The sequence below is a fragment of the Urtica dioica genome, chromosome 1, assembly GCF_054948205.1.
Source record: "Urtica dioica subsp. dioica isolate 48M chromosome 1, U.dioica_male_clone48M_v1_H2, whole genome shotgun sequence".
Lineage (NCBI taxonomy): Eukaryota > Viridiplantae > Streptophyta > Magnoliopsida > Rosales > Urticaceae > Urtica > Urtica dioica.
In genome coordinates this window covers 1,464,346-1,488,437 of record NC_142756.1, presented here as the reverse complement: position 1 = coordinate 1,488,437, position 24,092 = coordinate 1,464,346, and the positions used below count along the sequence as shown (strand labels likewise).

The window sequence follows — 24,092 nt, the reverse complement described above, 5'->3', positions numbered from 1 at the left end:
AGTTATTTTATGTGTTTGATTTCGGAGTTTTCAGTTATTTTATGTGCTTGATTTCAGACATTTCAGTTATTTTATGTGTTTGATTTCGGAGTTTTCAGTTAGTTTATTTGCTTGATTTCAGACATTTCAGTTACTTTATGTGTTTGATTTCGGAGTTTTCAGTTATTTTATGTGCTTGATTTCAGACATTTCAGTTATTTTATGTGTTTGATTTCAGAGTTTTCAGATAATTTTTATAATGGATTTCAGACATTTCAGTTATTTTATGTGTTTGATTTCGGAGTTTTCAGTTATTTTATGTGCTTGATTTCAGACATTTCAGTTATTTTATGTGTTTGATTTCGGAGTTTTCAGTTAGTTTATTTGTTTGATTTCAGAGTTTTCAGATAATTTTTATAATGGATTTCAGATATTTCAGTTATTTTGTATGTTTGATTTCAGAGTTTTCAGATAATTTTTATAATGGATTTCAGATATTTCAGTAATTTTTTGTGTTTGATTTCAGAGTTTTCAGTTAGTGTATGTGCTTGATTTCAGACATTTCAGTTATTTTATGTGTTTGATTTCGGAGTTTTCAGTTAGTGTATGTGCTTGATTTCAGACATTTCAGTAATTTTTTGTCAATGATTTCAGACATTTCAGTAATTTTTTGTCAAGGATTTCAGACATTTCGGGTTCATGTATACATTACAAACCAAAATATCATCCAAAAAACTAGTCTCCAAAACTACCAAAGTTATTATCAACAAACATTACAAACCCAATTTTCATCCAAAAAAACTAGTCTCCAAAACTACCAAAGTTATTATCAACAAACATTACAAACCCAATTTTCATCCAAAGTAATGTTCATCACCCCTTTTTCAGGCTTTTCAGTTTGGCTGTGTTCAACGGAGTGTAATCATCATACTTTATGGGCCGCTTGCTCTTTCTCTTCGAAACTACACAATCCAACATAAAAGAATTAAAAAGAACATAAACCATGAAATATAGGCAACAGTTTGAAAATTGAGAACTTACCATAGACACGGACAGATTCTTTCGCCGGAGGGTTGACGAAGTCGTCGTCGTCGTCATCGGGGGCTGCCACAGAGGTTTCCGTCGTGGGGGCTGCCACAGTTCTTGCCGTCTCTTTCGTCGGAGGGTTGACGAAGTCGTCGTCGTCATCGAGGGCTGCCACGGTGGTTGCCGTCACGGGGGCGTTCACGGTGGTTGCCGTCTCGGTGGCTGCCACGGGGGCTTCCGCCTCGGGGGCTGCCGTCTCGCTTGCCGTCTCGGGGGCTGCCGTCTCGCTTGCCGTCTCGGGAGCTGCCACGGTGCTTGTCGTCTCCGGGGCTGCCACGTTGCTTGTCGTCTCGGGGGCTGCCATCCCTTCGTCATCATCGTCTTCATCTTCGTCGTTGTCATCATCTCCATCGTTGACATCCGGAGGGTCCAAAGTTTCATCATCTTCATCGTTGTCATCATCTTCTTCTTCTTCCTCCTCACCATCATCATCCGGAGGGTCCAAAGTTTCATCATGAATATTAACAGCTTCGTCAGGGTCAAAAAATAAACCTTCATCATTCTCCACTGCCAAAAATTATGTCACAAAACACCAAAAATTAATAACTAATATTCGAAACAGTATATAAAAAAAGCCATAAAACTCCGAAATCATTAACAATATAAAACTAAAAACTTCGAAATTCACAGTTGAGAGAGATTACCATGTGGCGATGGTGACCTCCGCCGTGGAAACTTCTCCGATGGATACCTCTCTTCTTGTGTAGCGCTTCCCGGGACGACACTTACCAAATAATCGAGTTTCTCAGTCGCGTCTTTTTGCCACCTCATGATTTGCTTCCTCATGCGCTTCTGCTCCCTACACATTTTCTTAACATTCTGCTCCACATCACTCAAACGTCGTTCAAGTATTGAAAAATTCTCATCTCCACGTGGTGGGCCAACGTCCTCTTCATTCACGTACGCCGACTTCTTGTGCGCTACAACAGAATTGTAACCCGGATATTCTGGTATAGTAGATGGGTGTCTCTCGAGTATGGAGAGATACTTCTTCTCACCATCGGTAGGCTCAAGCGTCGGTGTTGCCTCCACCTATAAAACAAAACTTCGAAATTAATCATACATAATAGTTGGAAAACGTCGAAATGAAGCTGAAAATGTACATAAAATCTCCGAAGAAAAAAAGTTAGAAAACATACGCTTTGTCGGATTAACTTTTTTGTGAACCCCTTCTGTCTTGCTTGTTTCATGCTCACCCATTTGAGCATTCTCGGAATGCTATTCTCGCTCAATTTCTTGCCATACTCTACACCGACAAACTCTATGGCCTCGTACGCCCAAAATTGAACCGCAGGGAGAAACCCTTGGACCGCATACTTTGCGTCTTGAACCTTCTTCTGCTTCTTACCTCGATTCTCGTATAAGGTACGCAGGTGTTTCGGGTCCGTCGCTAGCAACCCCTCGAGAGTGGCAGCCCAACTAACGTGGCCCCACGGAAACGCCATAAAGTATGGGAGCTCATCGACCATACTTAACAACTCCTCCCAAATACCTTGCCAACTATCCTTTCCTCGTATGATGCCTTCCACAATCAAACACAGTCCGAGCTTGTACAAGTCTTCTTTGTTCGTGCACGTGTTAAAAGCTGCCTCTAAATCAGCAACAGACGGTGCCTTGTGAAGTTTTTTGTCGTTGTCATCAACGTGTTCGGGGTCAGGAAAATACGTCTTCAACAGACGGTTGCTTGAAAGGTGCTTCTTGAATTCTTCCGTTGATGGAAGCGTACTAAACTTTAGTCCGGTCATCAAACCAAACTCGTTTCTTCCGAAACGGATAGGATTCTTACCGATACCAAAGTAAATTGCATCCTGACATCTTTGCTGGATGCGTCGTTGGAGAAGTTGGTCTATAATCACACCATTAAAGTTGAAACCCGTAACGGAAGGGGAATCGATCCAACTAAATTGTGTGTCCTTCAACCTAGCATGTAATCCGAATACCATAAATCGTGTGCTTATTACCTTCAAGAACCCGCTGCCTCTGAAACTTATTTGACCACTGTAATCCTTACAGATGGGAACTAACAATTCATACTTCGGTGCCTACAAAAAAATGAGAAAAGTTCGAAATAAAGAATCAATCACAGAAAACTTACTGAAAACTCTGAAATCCTGTACATAAACTAACTGAAAACTCTGAAATACATAAAAAAAGATAACTGCAAACTCTGAAGTCTTTTACATAAACTAACTGAAAACTTTGAAAATCATTATATAAACTAGCTGAAAACTCTGAAATCCATTACAAAAAATAACTGAAAACTCTGAAATCCATAAAAAAAATTAACTGAAAACTCTGAAATCATTTACAAAAGATAACTGAAAACTCTGAAATTTATTACATAACCTAACTGAAAACTCTGAAATTCATTACATAAACATAACTGAAAACTCTGAAATCCTTTACATAACCTAACTGAAAACTCTGAAATCCATTCCATAAAATAACAGAAAACTCTGAAATCATTTACAAAAAATACCTGAAAACTCTGAAATCCTTTACATAACCTAACTGAAAACTCTGAAATCCATTCCATAAAATAACTGAAAACTCTGAAATCCATAAAAAAAATTAACTGAAAACTCTGAAATCATTTACAAAAGATAACTGAAAACTCTGAAATTTATTACATAACCTAACTGAAAACTCTGAAATTCATTACATAAACATAACTGAAAACTCTGAAATCCTTTACATAACCTAACTGAAAACTCTGAAATCCATTCCATAAAATAACAGAAAACTCTGAAATCATTTACAAAAAATACCTGAAAACTCTGAAATCCTTTACATAACCTAACTGAAAACTCTGAAATCCATTCCATAAAATAACTGAAAACTCTGAAATCATTTACAAAAACTAACTACAAACTATGAAATCCTTCACATAACCTAACTGAAAACTCTGAAATCCATTCCATAAAATAACTGAAAACTCTGAAAATCCATTACAAAAAATAACTGAAACGTCTGAAATCAAACACATAAACTAAATGAAAACTTTGAAATCGTTTACAAAAAATAAATCCATTACATAAACAAAGCAAACTTAAATCTTCGAAATCCCTTCAAACCGCTATGAACTTCATAGCCAAAAAATCCAAAATCTCTAATCAAAACTACATCCCATCCCAAAATTTCACACCGAAAATACCAAAGATTTCATATCAATACAATCTTAATCACCAAAAATTCATCGAAAACTTCAAACCCTCATACCCAAAATCTTCGAAACATATTCTAAACAACCCTAACAAGTCATAATCGAAGATTCTCAAATAATGTCATCTAAATAATTATGAAACCATTTCAATTTAACAAACCCTAAAACAATGGGACCCAAAACAAACTCACCATTTTCGTTTGGTTCACGACTCGGCTGGACTGGCGAGGAGGGCTCGGCTGGTTCGCGAGGAGGGCTAGGGTGGTTCGCGACTCGGCTGGACTGGCGACCACGGAGCGAAATGGCGAGTAAGGCTGGACTGGCGAGGAGGGCTCTGATGGTTCGCGACTCGGCTGGACTGGCGACGAAGGACTGAAATGAATAGTAGGGCTGGACTGGTTTACGACGATGGGCGTGGGTGCATGAGGATGACCGACGGAGAGAAGAGAAGAGAACGAGGGATTTGGGGCGGGACGGGATGAGCGGGGTTTTTTTTTTGGGTTTTGAATTGAAATGGTTCGGGAATGGGAAAGGCACGCATGAAATGGGAAGGAATGAGAGTGCAGAGAAAATAAAGGATTGATTTTGAAAAGAATTTTAATTTAAGGGTAATTTGGACATTTTACATGGACAAATGCTTGGTTTCTCTAAAGGACCCAAAATATGGTTTGGTTTTCAAAACACATGCTACACTAAGCTTGGTTTATCAAGTTTCCCATATTTATTCTATGGGTTCAGAAAACTCACTGTTCCTGCTCCTATAATATTTAGGACCTGTGACAAGAATACAAAAAATGCAGTTAGCTTTATATGGAGAGCTATATAATGTACTTGATGACTCTTTTTAAACTTTCAATTAAAGAGGAAACAAAGGGTAGGATATTCATTGACCATTGAAGAAAATTATCCCAAAAAAAAAAGGGAGAAGGTGATTGAAAGTCTATAATTGTGTTTGGTAGTTAACTCAAAAAGTTTTTTGTTTTCTGTTTTTTAATTTTTGTAGTTGTATTGAAAAACTGTTTTGTAGTTGTTTTCAAAAAGCTGTTTGGTACAGTTTTCATTTTTTTTTTTTTGAGAAATTGAAAAACTGGAAAAACTGTTTGGTACACTTTTCACTTTTTTTTTTTTTTGAAAAAATGAAAAGTGAAAAAAACTATTTGGTACGTGGAAACAATTTCTTAACTCAAATTTTTTTTTAAACATAAGTTTAACTACACAAAATATAAAATCGGGAACCGAGCTTTTACGATGCCAAAACATCTCTCTATGACGTTGCGTAACGACGAGCGCATGTAATTAAAAAGTTCTTCTCTATGCATATAAATATAATACCGTATTTCTATTCTTTTTTTTCAAGCTCGCGTGAAAGGTGCGATATATGTATATTTTTTTTTGGTATCATGTGTAAACTATTTGTAAGTGTGATTTGAAAAAAAACAAGTTTTTCTTAACATTAATTTTTTTTATTTTTTATTTTTTCTGTCCAAGCAAATCTTCCAATTGTTGTATCATGTCACAATTACAATCCAAGAAAGTAATAAAGCATTTTCGAAGTTAAATTAGAGATGAATAGAACATTGTTAGTATTTTTTTTTTTTTTGCATAACAAATATTGTTTTAATTAAAAGGGACTAGTGAGAGTAGCAGCAGAGTAAAGGGGTTTGATAGGTAGCTAGGTTGGTGGGTAGAGGGGGGTTATATGAAAAAAGAAAAGAAAAACAGGACATCACAGTGAAAGAAACGTCGCTCGAGAAGAGCATCGAAACCCTAATCCCGAAGAAGAAGAAGAAGAAGATGCGTTCCGGCGACGGAGAAGGCGAAGTGGGCGGGGTTCGGAGCAGCGACAGGCTGAGGAAGAGGCCGAGAGGGAAAGGCTAAGGACGAGCTTACCTCCATTACTACTCTCCGAGCTCGGCGTCGATTCACCACCACCGGAAGCGCAGCCGGAAATCGTCGTCGAAGAAGGTCCGCACCGCCGCGTCCCACATCGCGAAGGAGTTTCTCTCCCCTCTCCGGCGCTCCACACGCAAGCGCAAGGCCGTCCGCCGCGACGCCTTCACCGACACCTCCGCCTCCGACCTCGACCTCATGCCCTCCTCCAAGTCCAACCCCCGCCGCGAGGGCCTCCGTCCCCGCCGCAACGACGACTCCTTCTGCGTTTCTTTTTTTTTTTTATGTTGCTCGACAATAATGACAGAGGACAGACTACACGCGAGAAAAGTGAAAAAAATTTCGGAAAACACTAATACCCTGTTTTCAATTTCCTTTACCCGGTTTTCAAAACAATTCCCAAATTTTTTAAAAAATTTTCCCGATAATTTTTACCAAACACAACTTTCTCATTTTTTTTCCTATTTTTTTCACTCAAAAAGTGAAAAACACTTTTTGAGTTACGTACCAAACATGGCCTATATATTTTAAAGGTATATTTATGTCAAAATATACCTACAAGATACAACCCGTATATTTGACACTATCACCTAAAAACCCATATTACATATAGAAGTAGCATATTGCAATTTTAGACCCCCCCTCCCCCTTATATAAATTCATTTCTTAAGTATCTCTAATTGATTTGTTTATGTTATTAAATGATGTGGTGTAGTAGCAATATTATAGTGCAACATGGAAGATTGGGAAGGATAAGGAAGAAGAGTAGATTTGTGTGGACCTATATAGACAACAATCATGCTGGGCTAACATACTACGTGTGTCACGTTGCATAATGAACATGATAAATAATTAGTTATCCACTAAATCACGTCCAAATTCGCACGACAAACGTGAAACCCATTTTCTACGCAGGGGGACAGATTTATTATATTCGACAATTTTGTCAAATTAGGTATGTCTTACTTTCTGCCCCTACCCTAACCCTAAACTCTAGTCCTGAAACTTAGCTAATCATGCTCAAATATACCAATACTATTGAAATATATAGATAGCTATGTACGCACTCCATTTTCTTACACACAAAACAATAATTTATACCTCAATCACTTTATAAGGGCAACTCTAACGCTGTATTTGTATTTGGTGTAGAAATCACATTTTTTTTTTTTGTATTTTCAGTACTAATTTTTTTTTTCAATTTCAACCACAACATCAAATTTCACAATAAAAATATTATTTTTCATTAAAATATTATTAAAATCCATAAAATACTACAATAAAGTTGTTTTTGTTAGTGGAATTGGTAATCAATTAAGCAAAAAAAATAATAAGCTCTTTTTTTTCTTTTTTCTTTTTTGTCGTTACAATAGCAATTGAACAACGTCATTGCTAGTAGAAGAGATTGACATTGCATCAGATAAACTTCTGTGGATGTTAGACTCCAAATCCTGATGCATGTGGTTGTATTCATCGTCTGTTCGTGGTACGCTATATCCATCACCGATGTCGTATTGAGGATCGTATCCACCGTCATCGCCGTATTGAGGATCGTATCCATGACCACCGTTGTATTGCCCGCCACCACGTTCTTCACCACAACCACCACCACGTTCTTCACCACAACCACCACCATACCTATCATTATAATAAATAAAAAAATAGAAAACAAAATACTTGTTTGATTACGTTATGAGAGTAATCTTACCCGCGTTATTTCGAGGCATGACCAGTATCATCTGGAGAACTTGAAACGTCTTGAGAGTCTCTCGATGGGAGGGAGAGGGGGTGGATGTTTTTGTTCAAAGCTTGGTTGACATCAACTCCAAGATTTGCAGCCTCTTCAGTAATGTGAGAATATGGGTTCTGATTTTCGTCATCTAGGTGAACCAGATCAATCCAGTGAAGCATCTCATCATCTCATTCATTTTGGGCTCCCGACCTTCAAAAGCCCGTTCGATGATGTCCAAAGGATCTAAAGGCATCATTGAATTATTGAGCTTGTAACTTCATGTCTCTCATGCTCAGCTTCATGTTGTAACTGCAAAATACAAGTTTCTCCAATCTCTTGTATGCTATACGGTTCAACTGCTTCGTATGCACTAATGCAAACGTGCTCCAATTCCTTTCACATGCCGATGATGACGCAGTTTGGGACAAGATTTGTATAGCCAATTTTTGCAATGTCGGAGTTGTATTTCCATAAAGCTCCTATCAATTTGCTGATATACATACACATTATCAACATTAAAAATCGAAGTATAAATTATCTTAAATCATTACGTGAAATTATTATTTGCTGCAAAAGTACCCCTTGCGGATATCGCACTTTTTTTTTACAAAAGTCTCATTTATTGTCTTGAAATGCTAGCAATTGTATATTTGAAAAATATAAAGTATTAAAAAATAATATTAAAAAAACACTCATGCATAAATACCAATAATATAAATACCTCATGCATAAACACTCATGCATAAATACAGGCACGAAGCCAAGTAGTATAGCCCCCCCTCAAATTTTTTTTTTTGCACTTTTTACCCAGTTTTTAATTTATTTTTACATTTTTTTTACCCTCAAAATTTACAAATCAGCCTCTCCTGAACTTTTTGTTGCAAATTAGCCCCCCCTAATTTATAATCAGGCTTCGTCCCTGCATAAATACCAATAATATACACCTATAGTTTAAATTAAATAGTGTTGTATCACTAGTATAAAACTTTATTATAATACAAAGAAGACATATCTCTCATTCATCTATTATTTATTTTTAACAACTTTTGTATATCCCACATTTAAATTCACGTATAATTAACTTTTATTTATTATATTATATCAAACCATATATATATACCATATATAATTATATATATATATATACTTCTTCAGTCTAAAATTACAATATTTTTTTTAAAATTTGCCCCTTGAATTTTTTTCTTATCAAATTTGTCCGTTAATTTTAATTCATAACTTCGCTACTGCTTATGATCGTACTCGCAACAAATTCAACGAACCCTTTATTTTCCACCTCCCAGCAAAACAGCCATCCTCGTCGTCGAGAACAGCCAACGAGGCTTGTACGTTTGACGAGGTTAACGACCATTGACTTGGTCTTCGAAATTCCCCTATACGAGTGCTTTTAGGACAAAGTGAGAGTTTCTTCATTGAGTTCAATGATTTTTCAAATTTTTACTGGTCAAACGTACTTGACATTTCATAAAAGACTTGAATCGTCTTTTTTTTATTATTATTTTTTTTGGTAATTGACCGGAAATTAGAATGTCTTCTCAAACCAAACGAAAATGACATAGAACGTGTTTAATACACCAAAACAAATAGACCAATGGAATTACGGTGGCAAAGAACACACCACACTATTATGCCGACACCAATCACAAGATTAGGTCTATCTGATTTATATTTGTCTTATATTGAATTAATTTCAACCATAGACTTATTCAACCAGCTCGGCGTTGGATCATGCGTTTATCTAGATATAATTTTATCTGTAAACATAATATAGCAGTTTTAATTTCATTTTGACTTAGAGTTGGTGATACTTCACAAGGGTCTTCAATAAAAAGACTAAAATATTCTCATAGATTTAACTTATGGGGGAACTTATTGAAGCGTGATGATCGATATCAATAATACAATTTTTTTTTAAAACAAGATATCAATAATACAATAAAAAAATATCAATAAAACATAGTTAATTACTTCTTTTAAACAATTACATATAATTAATTCATTTTGTTCTATTTATAAATTCGATAAAATATATTATTGTTTAAATATTGAAATGCATGCTTTATTGTGAACCTTTTTATTATTTCCTAGCGATTGTGGTTTTTTATTCTGTTACAAGTACAAGAACGTCTTGCAATATATAATACAAATTCTCCATGTGTACAGAATATATTTTTAATATTTTTTGTACTCATGTCTTATATTGAGAGATTTTGACTTTTGATGATAATTTACCTTTTTCTTATTATTATAAAATTGCTCAAGGCTTTCATTAGATAATGGGTATGAAATCCAAAAGTACAAATATCTTATATCGTTTGACAAGATAAAATGAGATCTCGAAACAACAATGATTCAATTATAGAATCGGATGAAAGCACGTTATGTGTGAATTTTCGATGACTGGAATATAGACCACACTCAAATTCGAGCAGCTCACTAGCTCTTTCAAAAAACCTTAAAAGTTAATGAACGAACCAAAGTGTTCGAAGACCACCAATCGTGATAAAAGATGTTCGAGTGTTTGCACCGTAAAAAGACTAACAAAAAACTAGAAAAAAAACCCAATAGATGACTAAGCCATATTTGGAGAACAAAAACACCATAGAATAGTGAATAAAGTATCGCAGTTTACACAAACTAATTGCACATAATAGACTAAACAAAACAAAACCCCTAACATCAAGGGTAAAACACACAAGTTCAACAAACCAAAACTATTTATAATAAAACTAATTAACATCTTCTCTATAAAAATCACCATATGGAACAACAATCACCATCAGTGCACGGGAAGGATCGCGACAGAACGGGTCACAGAGCCGGAGGAAGTAAGGGGAGAAGACGGAGATGGAGGCAGAATCCGGCGAAATAGAGGTGGGATCTGGCGAGATGGAGGCGGAATCCGATGAGATGGAAGTGGAATCCGGCGAGAGTGGCGTGAAGTGCTTCAAAAGTGATGTTTTAGGGAAGATAACGGAAATCACCATCTCCCTTTAGGTTGGAGAACATCGATGCGCTGTCTCACCCTTTAGAGGGAAGGTGGTGGTGGAGAATAAAAAAATCCTAAATTTCTGTGTAGAAATTTTTTTTAGAGAAAATAGATCTAAAAAAATATCTAACACACATTATAATTTACGTTTTAAAATTTACAAATTTGCTTATCTGCAAGTACAATTACCTCATGACATATAAGATAAATATTGGTTTTGTCTTTTGTGTACCAAATAAAAAAGTTGTTCCCTTTTTTTTTCAGACTACATATTTTTTGTTTGCTTATAATTTATAGATTATTTAAGTATTTTCATCGTGTGCTAATATCCATACAAGTTTGTTTGTTTATAATTTATAAATTATTTAAGTATTTTCATTGTGTTTACTATTATCCATACAAGTTTTTTCTTCTAGACATTTTTAAAGAGTATATATAATATATTTGTCATTATTATATTTATTATTTATATAGAGTTATTTCGATCTTTTATTTATTTGATTGTATTAAGATTATATATTCAGATTATTGTATTTCTTCTTTTACTATTCACTATTAAACTATCTTTTTTTAATCTCTAAATTTTCGTATTATATTTATTTATAATCTCTCAATGGACCATAGACTGTCAGTTTATCATATCCTTATATTTCTTTTCACATGATAAAAATTTTGCTTCAATTTGAAGTGTAGCCCAAAGTATCCATGGTAGATTTTCCTCTTATATCTCGTTTTCTATTCTTCTCAGATTATCCAATAAATTGAAGATATATTCCAGAGAGCTCTTCAATTTAAGAGTGACACATTAACTGAAACTTATAAAACAAGAAAGACCAATAAAGTCAATCATCATTTTGTATCCCTACTTGGTTTGATTTAAATGGCTAGAATTGATGATGAATAATGAAAGTTGCTGGATTTTTCTAATAAGATGATAACTAGGCAACAAATGTTTGATAAAAATTATGCTCTAACATTATTGTAACGCATATTTTTCTATTGACGTATATAATTAAACTTATCAAAAACTAGATAACTATATCTAATGATATCATTTTTCTTTTTCTTTTTCTGCTTTGCGGTAGTTAGAAGGCAGTTAAGACGGCCATGACAGTGGAAATATCGTCTGATTGTGACCGATTGCCACGTGTCCAAATCGAATTCGACAGATATTTTGTTGAGTTATGACGTCAGATTTTTCCTGTTCTAACTCTTAACACATAGGTATTCGAGTCTTCGACTCTATTTTGTATATCATCATTCAAGCTGGCTATCGGACGGTATCGGCACAACCGTGTCCGACAGCCAACATTTCCGAGTCAAAACGGGAGGAAAATTTCCGGGACTTTAGGACGGCAGTTCCGTGCTATCGGTAATGGAATTTCCGTCGTCCGAATTAAAGCTTGACGGAAATAAGAGTTCCAAGCTGTGAACCAGACTTTAATGGCAGACTAAGTTTTGGCCGTTGGATTTTACATCCAACGGCCCAGATTATTTAAAAAAAAAAAAAAAAAAAACCAATTCTGCAAACCTGTGCGCATATATGCTGCCTTCCGTCGTTATCCTTCAAACCCCAAACTCACTTCCGTCGATCCACGGAAATCACAACGCCAATTCCGTGCCACACGGAACTCGGAATTTCCGTCAGGCGCGTAGGCAGTTCGGAAACCCGTCCTTCCGTGTGCTTCCGTACCGAGAAGCCAGGATGAATCATCATAGGGAAATAGAAAGAAGAAAACTTTTCATCTTCTCTCTCGCTTTCTTTACTCTTTGAATTTTCTAACTTTTTTTTCGCTCCAAATGAATTTTCAACCCTTTAAAGTCAATGAATTCACCGCGTAATTATTGTACTAAATTCGATAAAAAAAAATATTTAAGCCTTTTTAAAGTAACTCACCTGCCTAAAGATTGTGGGATGCCAAACAAAACATACTAATAATAATCAATAATAAAAAAGTATAGGACATTATTAGCGAAGAAGAATAATATATTTTTATTAAGAAAGAACAGTTCCAAAAATATCCATATTGAATTATTGATACAGAAAATTCATTTTTTAATTCCATGTATTTATTTTTTGCTTACAAAAGCGGCAAAGCTAACTACTTCATACTCAATACTAGTGTCTGAGAGAGTCTCATACAAAGCTTGCCCTCTCTCTCTCTCTACACACACACACACTCTCTCTCTAGATTTCGGCTGAGAGCTGAAGAAAGAGATCTCTCTGGTCTCTTCGGCTTCGAACGCAAGCCAAGAATCGACGAGAAAACCGAAGGCCCAGGGTTTCCTCGGGGTTTCTTGAGCCGCGAAGTGGTTTCTTGGCGATTCGATAAAGTCTTTTGATGCTCTGCGCTGTTCGTGACCGACTACGCGAGCTTTGCTTCTACAACGGCTTCGAAGAAGACGAAGACGAAGAGAAAGAAGAAAGAAGAAGCAAAGAATCTTTGAACGTGTTCGAATGGTGGTTGACAAGCTATTCTATTTCATTAGCTCGCCGAATAATGGTTTTGGACGCTTTCGAGAGGCATTACATCATATCACATTTTCGTTGCTCGAGTGGAAAGGAATCTCTGATTGATTGATTGTGTTGTGTTTTTCGCTTTCTCGGAGAATCAATCGCGAGAGAGAGGTATTCCGAGAGTCACGATAATTTCTTTTCTTTTTTTTAATTTTTTTTTCTTTCTTTTTTCTCGATTTTTTTTCGTCTTCCTCGTTCGAAATTCGAATCCGGCGAAAATGGCGGAGAAAAGGAGGAAGAAGATACGTTGGAGTAGTCTGTACTCGTTCTCGTGCCTTCGGTCTCCGGTGACCGACCAGGTTGGGCAAAAGGGCTTCACTCGAGTCGTGCACTGCAACGACTCGGACAATGCCGAGTCGGCTCAGCTCGGGTACAGAGATAACTACGTGTCGACCACGAAGTACACGCCGGTCAATTTCTTGTACAAGTCCGTGTATGAGCAGATCAAGAGAGTCGCTAATATCTACTTCTTCGTGGTCGCCGGAGTCTCGTTCTCTCCGGTGACCCCGTACTCGGCGTATTCCATCATCCTTCCGCTCGGGATGGTGATCGGAGCCACGATTATCAAGGAAGGCGTCGAGGATTGGAGGCGGAGAACGCAAGTGAGTTTCGTAAAACCTCTACTCTTTTTTTTCTTCCATTATTATTTCTTTTTTGGATTGTGAAGTTGTTCAGAAATTAGACTCTTTCTGTTCTTTATTTTGGGTATTAGGTCTCAGAATCTTGAATTATTTGTTGCAATTAAACTGCTCGAGATTAGGTTGATCTTGAATTGAAGTTTGTCAATGATTTCTTTAATTGTTCAAGATTTTGGCTGAGAGCTTGAACTGAAGTTAAGATTTTGCTATTTTTTTGGGTAATTATTGCAATGTGAGTGACAACATATAGTGTCAGGATAGGAAGAAATCGGCATAATTAAATTTGAGTTATGCTGTTATGTTGTCTCTTATTGTTCATATATGAATCATTAAACCGTTACAGGACATTGAGGCAAATAACCGAAGGGTTAGCGTGTATAGGGACTCGGCGTTCCATGAGACGAGATGGAAGAGACTCCGAGTCGGCGACATTGTGAAAGTGAACAAAGACGAGTACTTTCCTGCTGATCTTATCTTGGTCTCGTCGGGTTACAAGGACGGGATTTGCCACGTCGACACGATGAACCTCGACGGAGAGACGAATTTGAAAGTGAAGCAAGCGTTGGAAGTGACGTCGCATCTCAAAGACGAAGAGTCTCTCAGAGGATTCAGGGCGGTGATCAAGTGCGAGGAACCCAATGACAAACTCCATGAATTTTCCGGGACTTTGTACCACAATGGCCGAGAGCACTCCCTTTCCTTCGCACAGATTCTGTTGAGAGACTCGAAGCTTAAGAACATCGAGCACATCTACGGCGCGATTATTTACACGGGCCACGATACGAAGGTAATGCAGAACGCGACGAAGCCTTCTACGAAGAGAAGTAACGTCGAGAAGAGAATGGATAAGATAATCTTGATTCTGTTCAGTGTGCTCGTTTTTATATCCGTAGCCGGGTCGATCATGTTCGGTGTCGAAACGGAAGAAGACAAAGGAAAGATACGGAGGTGGTATCTCCGTCCAGACGACACAAAGGTGCTCTACGATCCCAGGAAACCGCTGCTCGCTGTGTTTCTTCATTTCTTGACGGCCCTCATGTTGTACGGGTATTTGATCCCGATATCTCTGTACGTGTCGATCGAGGTCGTGAAGGTGTTGCAGAGCATTTTCATCAACCGTGACCAAGACATGTACGACGAAGATTCGGATAAGCCGGCCCGTGCGCGCACTTCTAACTTGAACGAGGAGCTCGGCCAAGTCAACACGATACTCTCCGACAAGACCGGAACTCTGACATGTAATTCGATGGACTTTGTGAAATGCTCGATCGCCGGGACCGCGTACGGACGTGGATTGACGGAAGTCGAAGTGGCTATGGAAAAGCGAATGGCTTCTGGTGATAGCCCATCAGATACGGTTGACCACAGCAGCGACGTTTTGGAATTCAGAAGGTCGGTCAAAGGGTTCAACTTCTTCGATGAGCGCATCGTGGACGGGAAGTGGGTCGGTGAACCCCACGCCAGTGTCATACAGAATTTCTTCCGTGTTCTTGCGGTGTGTCACACAGCAGTTGCCGATGGAGATGAAGATTCGGAAATCACGTACGAGGCTGAATCGCCGGACGAGGCAGCTTTTGTCGTCGCCGCGAGGGAGCTCGGTTTTCAGTTTTTCAACAGGAAACAGTCGCTCATACAAGTATATGAAGTCGCTTACGACACGGGGGAAAGGTTTCGGAGGTTAGTTTTGGCTTACTTGTAGTTTTTTCGTTGGAAAAAGAGTATATACTTTTCTCCGTTTTCAGCTGAAAATATATATATATATATATATATATATATATATATATATATATATATATCTGAAGTTGCATTGTCACCATTGTTGTTAAGTTTCACTCCCACCCTTTCTTCAAATAGTGTGTACAATTGTGAATCAAGGCATTCAATCGTCGTTTTGGTTATCGAGCTCTTCATAATTGTTTCTCCATTTTCCAGAGAGTACAAGCTTGTTAAAACCCTAGAGTTCACTAGTGCTCGGAAATGCATGTCGGTAATCGTAAGAGACACGGAAAACAAATTGTTGCTCCTCTGCAAGGGTGCTGACAGGTAAGACTTTTTTTCTCTTGTTTTGCTCGACAAAAAATATTAGCGAAAATTCATGTATCTTGGCATATATATGTATGTGCAGTGTAATGTTCCAAAAGCTCGCGGAGAATGGGAGACAGTATGAGGCTGAGACCAAGGCTCACATACAAAAATACGCCGAAGCGGGTCTGAGAACGTTGGTGATTGCGTATCGTGAGCTCGATGAAGAGGTATATAAGAGATGGGAAGAGGAATTTGCGAAGGCGAAAACCTCCGTCTCCGAAGACCGGGAAGCATTGGTGGAAAGGACTGCTGAGAAGATCGAAAGGGGTTTGATTCTTCTCGGAGCCACAGCTGTCGAGGACAAGCTGCAAAAAGGGGTGAGCGTTATATATAAAACATATTTCTTGAATTGGAATCTTTTTCACTTTTTTTTTTTTTTTTTTTTTTTTTTTTTTTTATATATAAATTAACGATTTTTGTTCTCCAGGTGCCTGAATGTATTCAAAAGCTCTCCCAGGCTAATATTAAAATATGGGTATTAACCGGCGATAAAATGGAAACTGCAACGAATATTGGGTATGTCAGTAAGCTCACAGAAAGAAAGTTATATGCTTTTGAAAGGTCATGTGATTCAACGAGTCCCTTATTGTTTATGGTATAGGTATGCTTGTAGCTTACTAAGACGAGATATGACCACGTTTACCATCATTCCCGAGACACCCGATATTGTTGCAGTGGGTAATGAAGAGAAAGCAGTGGCAATAGCAAAGGTAAGAGAATTCTGAATTACATCTAAATAAACTTCTAGCACGGTAATAGCTGTAACATTAAAATGAAAAAAATTCAGGCTTCAAAGGAAAGCGTAATGAGGCAAGTCAGAGATGCACGTGCACAAATTGAAGCAAGTACTTCTGTTGCCTTTGGCTTGATAGTTGACGGAAAGGCATTGGACTATTTGCTCCTCGATGATGCGAAGATGTTGTTTTTCAATCTCGCTGTTAGATGCTCTTCTGTCATATGCTGCCGTTCTACGCCCAGGCAAAAGTCTCTTGTAAGTTTTTTCGCTGTTGCTCTTTATATAGTTTTGATCGTCGACCGGGAAAAGAAGAAGAAGAGTAATCTGATACAGATCAAAACGTGTAGGTTACAAAACTAGTCAAAGAGGGAACGGGTAAAACAACTCTGGCTATCGGCGACGGGGCTAACGATGTTGGAATGCTTCGAGAGGCTGATATTGGTGTCGGGATCAGTGGTTTTGAAGGCATGCAGGTAATTTTTTTTTTTTTTTTTTTTTTTATCATCACTCTTAACATGCTTTTTTTTTTTTTTTTTCTTAGACTAATCATTAAATGTGGTAATAATATATGATTCTGAATTCCAATTGATGTCTCTTGTCGCAGGCAGTGATGGCTAGTGATTTTTCGATTGGTCAGTTCCGGTTTCTGGAGCGTCTCTTGCTGGTACACGGCCATTGGTGCTATCGGCGCATATCTATGATGGTAAAACCATGCTTCCATGTTTTCTCTCTTTCCAATTCAATATCTGAACCAGTACAATAATAATAGTTTTTATTTATTTATTTTTTTTTTTTTTTTTATGATTCAGATATGCTACTTCTTCTACAAAAACATAACATTCGGGATCACTCTATTTTGGTTCGAGGCCTCGGCGGATTTCTCCGGCCAGGCTATGTACAACGATTGGTACATGTCTCTGTACAATGTCTTCTTCACATCTTTCCCCGTAATCGCTCTCGGCGTCTTCGATCAGGATGTCTCCGCACGAGCCTGCCTCAAGGTATTCCATCAGAAATCCCCAAATTTATGTCCAAAAATACGCTTCTTGTGCTCGTGCTTTTCCAAATTAAATACAAAACCTTAAACACTACATCTAAAAAAAATAAAAACCCATTAACTACTATGAAGTCTCGAGGAAAAATAGTTGGCGGATTTAGTTCTGAATCTTTTATTTTATGTCTTCGTGCTTTTCAAAATCAATATCAACCCACTAACTAAAATACAAAATCTCGAGAGTAAGAGTTCTGTTATTGATGAGATTCATAGAAGCTAAAAAAACTTAAAATCGTCTCGGTGATTTTGTTCGGGTCCTCAGTACCCGGAGCTGTACAGAGAGGGAATCTCGAACGAGCTGTTCTGCTGGTGGCGGATATCGGGGTGGATCGGGAACGGCGCTTTCAGCGCGGCGGTGATCTTCTTCTTCACGACGAACGCGGCGAATCTCCAGGCGTTCCGCGGGGACGGTCAAACGGTTGACTACGAGGTGCTCGGAGCGATGCTGTACAGCAGCGTGGTGTGGACGGTCAACTGCCAGATGGCGCTGGCGATCAACTACTTCACGTGGATCCAACACGCCTTCATATGGGGAAGCATCGGATTGTGGTACCTCTTCGTGCTCATGTACGGCTCGATCACGCCCGACGTCTCGACCACGGCTTACAAAGTCTTCGTCGAGGCTTGCCTTTTCAGCCCGCTCTACTGGCTCGTCACGTTCTTCCTCGTCGTCGCAACGTTGCTTCCGTATTTCGCGTTCAGGGCTTTTCAGTCTCGGTTCACGCCGATGTACCACGATATGATTCAGCAAGGTCTGCTCGAGGATCGGGACCAAAGGAGGGATCGGGACGAGCTCTCGTGCCCACCGTTGAGGACGGGTCTGAGACTTGATAATCGTACGGATTAGGGGTTTTTTGTTTGTTTGTTTGTTTTTGTGTGTTTTTTTTTGTACATGTTTTTTTTTAGATCATTTTATTTTTAGCTAGGTTTTGAGAAATGATTGATTTGTATACATACATACCCCATTTTAGCTTGTTAGATGATAGCTAATGTGTAAAAAAAAAAAAAAATTCACTCGGAAATGTAAGCCAAGTACCAAGCCAGTGTTTTTTTTTATGCTGCTGCTAGTCTGTGTAACATATCCTTTTTTTTAGCCATCTTTTAAGGAAAAAAGAAGTGATGTGTTGAATCTGTGGATAGATCAATAATTGAAAATTCAATTGATTTTTGGTGGACATATAATCTATACATAGGCAGACGGAGGATCGGGACGAGCTCTCATGCCTGCCGTTGAGGTAGAGGACGAGGACGGGCGTGACTGATAGTCATACGGATTAGGGGTCTTTTTGTTTGTTTGTACATGTTGTTTTTGAGTTCATTTTGTTAAAAGATTCACAACTTGATAATTGGCTGACGTTTAAAAAAAATTGTTCATAATATAAATGATAGAGAAATCAGAATTTACTGTGATCAGAGAATTTAAGTTTTTAAATTTATCATAAATAACGAAAGTCCCTGGATTTTTTGTTATTTAAATATAAGATTAGATAAATATTATTAAACGAGATATTCAATCCCCCTTATTATGCCATTTGATTGGTATCAGTGATTCTACAAAACTTCAGATATATTCAAACGAGACGTCGTAGTCATTTAGTTTGCTAGATGATAGCCAATGTGTGAAAAAAAAAAAAAAAATTATGTTTTACACAGAATTGAGGTGGGCTGATTATGGTATATAATATTGAAACTATAAAATTTTCTATTTTTCCGTTTAATTGTTTTCAATTGTCTATTTCATCTATCTTGATAAACTATAACCGTGATAACATAAATTAATTCATTTGTTGTGTTAATGAAGACTAGCATTTAAAAAAAATGAATGAATGAATGTTGTCATCAAAATGTGAACACGATTCAACAACTCACAACTTTCTTGCAATAGCAAACTTATCAAAGAACATAAGTTTCTAGTGTATAACAAAAGTAAAAAGATAAATTAAAACAATAAAATTGGATCATGGTATGATCCAAATTGGTGGTTGTTTGACGTTTTCAAACATAGTTGGATCTAAACCCAAATGTAATTTGAACTCTTTATTTTTAAGACAATAAATACCTACGTCAGACATAATAGGAGCATTAGCTCCACGAAAGTCGTCTAAGTCTTGCGTGAAGTATATACAATTACGACGACATCCGAGAAATTCAGAAGCTCGAACCGATATAGAAATATTGTCACCCAAAAATATGGCCACATCACCAAATGATTTTCTCTTCTTCCATTTGTTGTTTTCGGTGTCTAGCCTGAAAACTTCGAAGGCGCGTGTCACACGCGTAGTCGGTGTTTCCTCCCAAAGATATTTAAAATGCCTATCCACTAGAAGAATCTTTCCGTCCAAAGTTCTTGCGAGATATCTTTTACCAACTCCGTAGTTAGGACCGTAATAACTCGGAGCCACAACAGACTTCTTCGGGGGGATTTCCACGTCATCAAACACTTCAAAAGACTCGAGTCGACCGCTATAGTCTACCGCATACAACTGATTATTATGCCACATCATGTCATAATATCCGATACCATCTTCTATCTTAGTCCACGTTGTATCTTTAGTGTACCTGATAAAAGCCAACCGGCTATGATATGATTGATATCCGTATATTGCAAAGATAATGCAATTCTTGGAATGTAGCTGTGGGTTCGCCGTGATGCATATTTTGAGAATGTGGTATTCACACGGAGGAAATAATGAATCTCCTTCTTCCTTGAGAAGTTCTGCATTTCCGCCTTCCAATATGTAATCGATTTGAGGAGGAAATATCGGCGGAAGAGAAATAGTTGAAGCGACGTCGTTACCATCTTTGTTGACACCAAAATAAGGCCTATGAAGCATCACAGTATAGTCGTGATTTACGGACGCTAACCACCCTTGAGAAGAGCCACAAAAGCGCGTTTTATGTGAGATGTTTAGTCTCACTTTCGATAATTTTCCCCGAACAGCGTCGTATACTCGCAAACTGTCTTCTTCCTTTTCATTAGTAACTAACAACATCGGGATTTGATGGTCGTAATATTTAACTCGCTTCACTTTGTGATGCATCACCACATTGTTCCATGACCTACAAACGGCTTTAAATTGCAAATAGTCAATGGACGAGCTCAAATTTTCCAGAATTGCGTCAAGTAATTGATCTGGTAACTTCTTCCAATCTGCACGGACACAAAATTAATTATTATTTAAATGGATTTAACGTTTAATTAAGTATTACAATATATATCTAGCTCTTTATGAAACCGCTACCACAAACAAAAATTATATTATAATAAAGGGTCCAGCGGTTATATAGCTCAATAGAATTTAAAATTTTATAAAATAACCATAGTTTGTAAAGTATAAGCAAACTAGCCCAAGTAAGATTAATCTAGGTTGGTTCCCAAGTAAGATCAATTGGTTATTTTGCTATACCTAATAAAACTACGATTATTTTGCAAAATTCATAATTTGAATTGGCTGCTTTCTACCATTTTTCCTATAATAAATAAATAAAAAAAACCCTTTGAAACACGAAAAAAAAGAAAGAAAAAAAAACGCATATTTATATTCGGTGAAAAAGAACTTGACGTACCTTCCATTGCTTCTGCTAATTTACGTATGAATATTCGAGCTGGAACGACCCCAATTTCCTGTTTCACAAACTGATTAGTCAAAAGCTTAAGATCATATACCATTAATACAGCTCGATGATCAACCCCGCAAAACTCAACAACGAGTAGTTTCAGAATATTTTCAAACCTGTTTGGCTGTTTCCAAAGTACAAAACGCAGAGAGAGAGAGAGAGATTTGAGCCAAGGATAAGAAAAAAGAAATCGGCAACAGTAGTTTCAGAATATTTTCATACCTGTTTCCAAAGTACGAAACGAAACGCAGAGAGAGAGAGATTTGAGCAAAGGATAAGAAAAAAGAAATCGGCAAGTATATTTATAATTGGAATGAGTCGGCTTTGGACCTCAAAGGGTTTTATGGGCTTTAAGTTTTTTGCTTAAAGTTATGGGCTTTAAGATGAAGCCCACAACTACATAGTCTTCCTGGGTCGTTCGACTATTAAAAAAAATATATATATAAAAAAAAAAAAAAAAAAAAAAAATCCACATTTTGAGTTTTATTTTGCCCGAAGTCGCTGAGCATAGATGGCTACCAATAATGGTGTATTTATTAAAGGTAACCTTTTCTTACGATTAACAGTGGATTTACTGATATTTTTTTTTTCTTTTTGTTTGATGGATGATTGTAAACAGGACATTTGGAGAGTCTGATAGCTTGGCATCATTGCTTAGTGCTTTATTATTATTCTACAAAGAGAGTGTGGGAATATGCATTTGTACAGCAAATATATCTGAACACTAACCTTGCTTAACATTGCTTCCATGCCCGGAAACTTTCCTGGAATTGATGTTTATAATTCGATTTACTCAAAACTGATTGCTGGAATAATTTCCAAGTAAATTTAAAGTTTATGGCTGTCTTTACCAAAGTAACTATTAGTTTAAATGATCTACTTAGAGTTAATCATGTTGGTGGTGACAATCTGTACATGTTGGTGGTGGTGACAGCTTAGTTTCTTAGGCCATTCTTTGGTTAATTTTTTGTCCAAAATTGGAAGCAAACTATGGACATGGTAGAGATTTTAGAGTTAGTCAATAAATACACAAATGTTGTCACAGAAAAGCTACAAATTTTATGACAATATTATCACGAAGTACTCAGATTTTGTGAGAATGTTGTCACGAAATACCTAATTTTCGCGACAATGTTGTCACATATTGCCAATTGCGTGCAAAATTATCATAAAATTCACTAGTTTTGTGACTATTGTCACTAAAAAAATCGTCAAAATTTTGTAAAAAAAATCCAGAGAACTCTGAAGACTTTCCGGTCAAATTCAAGATTGTTTTCTTTTTTTAATCTTCATAATTTCTGAAAAAAAAACTGGAAAAATTGCAAAGAAAATTGAAGATAAAAACCTTCGGCGAAGAATGAAAGATCAGCATCTTAATATTTGTGTCCATAATGATAGAAAACATGAGGATTTTTTTCAAGGTGAAAAAATAATCATGCAACAAGATAGATCCATGCAGAGGAATATTATCTGTAGAATATACTAGCCTAGCCGACTAAGCTGCAAATAGCAAATATCTTTGGAATGTTCTATATAAATAAAATATAATATAAATAAGGAATGTGAAAGAATTTAGTTCCCATTCTTGACAAACACTTGGAAGATTAGATCGACCCGACCTTTCAAGGGATAGGAAATATTTGGGCATGGTTAGGTCGTTTGACACTACTAGATTTAAATTAGGTCGCACCTAAAAATGCACAAATATCATAGGTTTCATTACTTTTTATGCTTTTTGATGTGATTATACACCAATCAAATTTGTTTAATTTCAAACATTGTTACTTTAGATTAGTCTAAGGTTCGACTTACTTGTGAAAACTTATGGAAAATATGTAGCTAGCTATATGTGTACAAACATTGACATTATTGTCAACAGTCTCTACATTCATTCACGCGTTTTTTTTTTTTTTTTTTTATGAATTCTCAATATTTCAAACAGACTAAATTAAGACAATAATGTAAAAATAAATAGATATTTTCATAGCTTTAGTTTTGTAATGATAACTTCTAGTATCATGATGACGTTTACATAAGCATATATAGATGATATAATATGCTTATACAGGAATCAAATAAAAATATATCTATAACATAGATAATAAAGAGGAGAGCATTTTCAACTTTCATCCACACGCCGCCACGTGGCGTCGCAAGGCGGCGACACGTGGCGGATTTTTTTTTTTTTTTTTTCTGTGCCTTTTCGTTTTTTTTTTCCCCGGTTTGTTTGTTTGTTTTTTTTTTCTTTTTTCTTTTTTCTTTTTACTTTGCCTTTCGTTGGGGTTTTTTTTTTTCTTTTCAATCTATTTTGTAAATCCTTTTTTTATGTTTTTTTTTTCTCCTTCTCTCATCAATATATTTTGTATAATTTTTTTTATGTATATAATTACTAATGTTATATTATACTTTCTTTTTCTCTTTGATATTTATTTCCTTTCACCTTATATGTGTCTCCATATTTCATTGGTTTTTTTTAAAAAAAAAATTTTCAATCTATTTTGTAAAAAAAAAATTATGTATATTGGTTTTTTCCTCTCTCTCTCATCGATATATTTTGTATAATTTTTTTTTTATGTATTTTATAAT

General features: G+C 36.7%; 3 protein-coding genes across 6 annotated transcripts; 1 reads left to right on the top strand and 2 right to left on the bottom strand.

Moving 5' to 3' along the window:
• Positions 1-714: 714 nt before the first annotated feature.
• On the bottom strand, positions 715-4,739 carry LOC149406132 (uncharacterized). The gene is made up of 5 exons (XM_089610083.1): positions 4,420-4,739; positions 2,205-3,107; positions 1,710-2,097; positions 1,021-1,572; positions 715-941 (listed from the first exon to the last, which is right to left on the bottom strand). The coding sequence occupies exons 1-5, from the start codon at positions 4,420-4,422 to the stop codon at positions 853-855; spliced, it is 1,935 nt and encodes a 644-aa protein (XP_089466209.1). The 5' UTR covers positions 4,423-4,739; the 3' UTR covers positions 715-852.
• An 8,239-nt stretch (positions 4,740-12,978) lies between these two features.
• Positions 12,979-18,915, top strand: LOC149406131 (putative phospholipid-transporting ATPase 8). Of its 2 annotated transcripts, none has more exons than XM_089616249.1 (11): positions 12,979-13,977; positions 14,357-15,690; positions 15,946-16,056; positions 16,139-16,415; positions 16,526-16,614; positions 16,700-16,808; positions 16,886-17,089; positions 17,182-17,307; positions 17,439-17,537; positions 17,644-17,835; positions 18,151-18,915. In XM_089616249.1, exons 1-11 carry the CDS (start codon positions 13,594-13,596, stop codon positions 18,733-18,735), a joined length of 3,510 nt encoding a protein of 1,169 aa, XP_089472375.1. In that variant the 5' UTR covers positions 12,979-13,593; the 3' UTR covers positions 18,736-18,915. The 2 variants fall into 2 exon arrangements, with proteins under 2 accessions (XP_089472375.1, XP_089472381.1); XM_089616255.1 differs by having other exon boundaries at positions 13,877-13,977; positions 14,395-15,690.
• Positions 18,916-19,749: 834 nt separating this feature from the next.
• LOC149406130 (putative F-box protein At1g44080) lies at positions 19,750-21,763 on the bottom strand. 3 transcript variants are annotated; one of them, XM_089626673.1, is made up of 4 exons: positions 21,729-21,763; positions 21,456-21,622; positions 20,448-21,039; positions 19,750-20,358 (listed from the first exon to the last, which is right to left on the bottom strand). In XM_089626673.1, exons 2-4 carry the CDS (start codon positions 21,556-21,558, stop codon positions 20,352-20,354), a joined length of 702 nt encoding a protein of 233 aa, XP_089482799.1. In that variant the 5' UTR covers positions 21,559-21,622; positions 21,729-21,763; the 3' UTR covers positions 19,750-20,351. The 3 variants fall into 3 exon arrangements, with proteins under 3 accessions (XP_089482799.1, XP_089482790.1, XP_089482783.1); XM_089626664.1 differs by having other exon boundaries at positions 19,750-20,604; positions 20,686-21,039; XM_089626657.1 differs by having other exon boundaries at positions 19,750-21,039.
• Between the last annotated feature and the right edge of the window lie 2,329 nt (positions 21,764-24,092).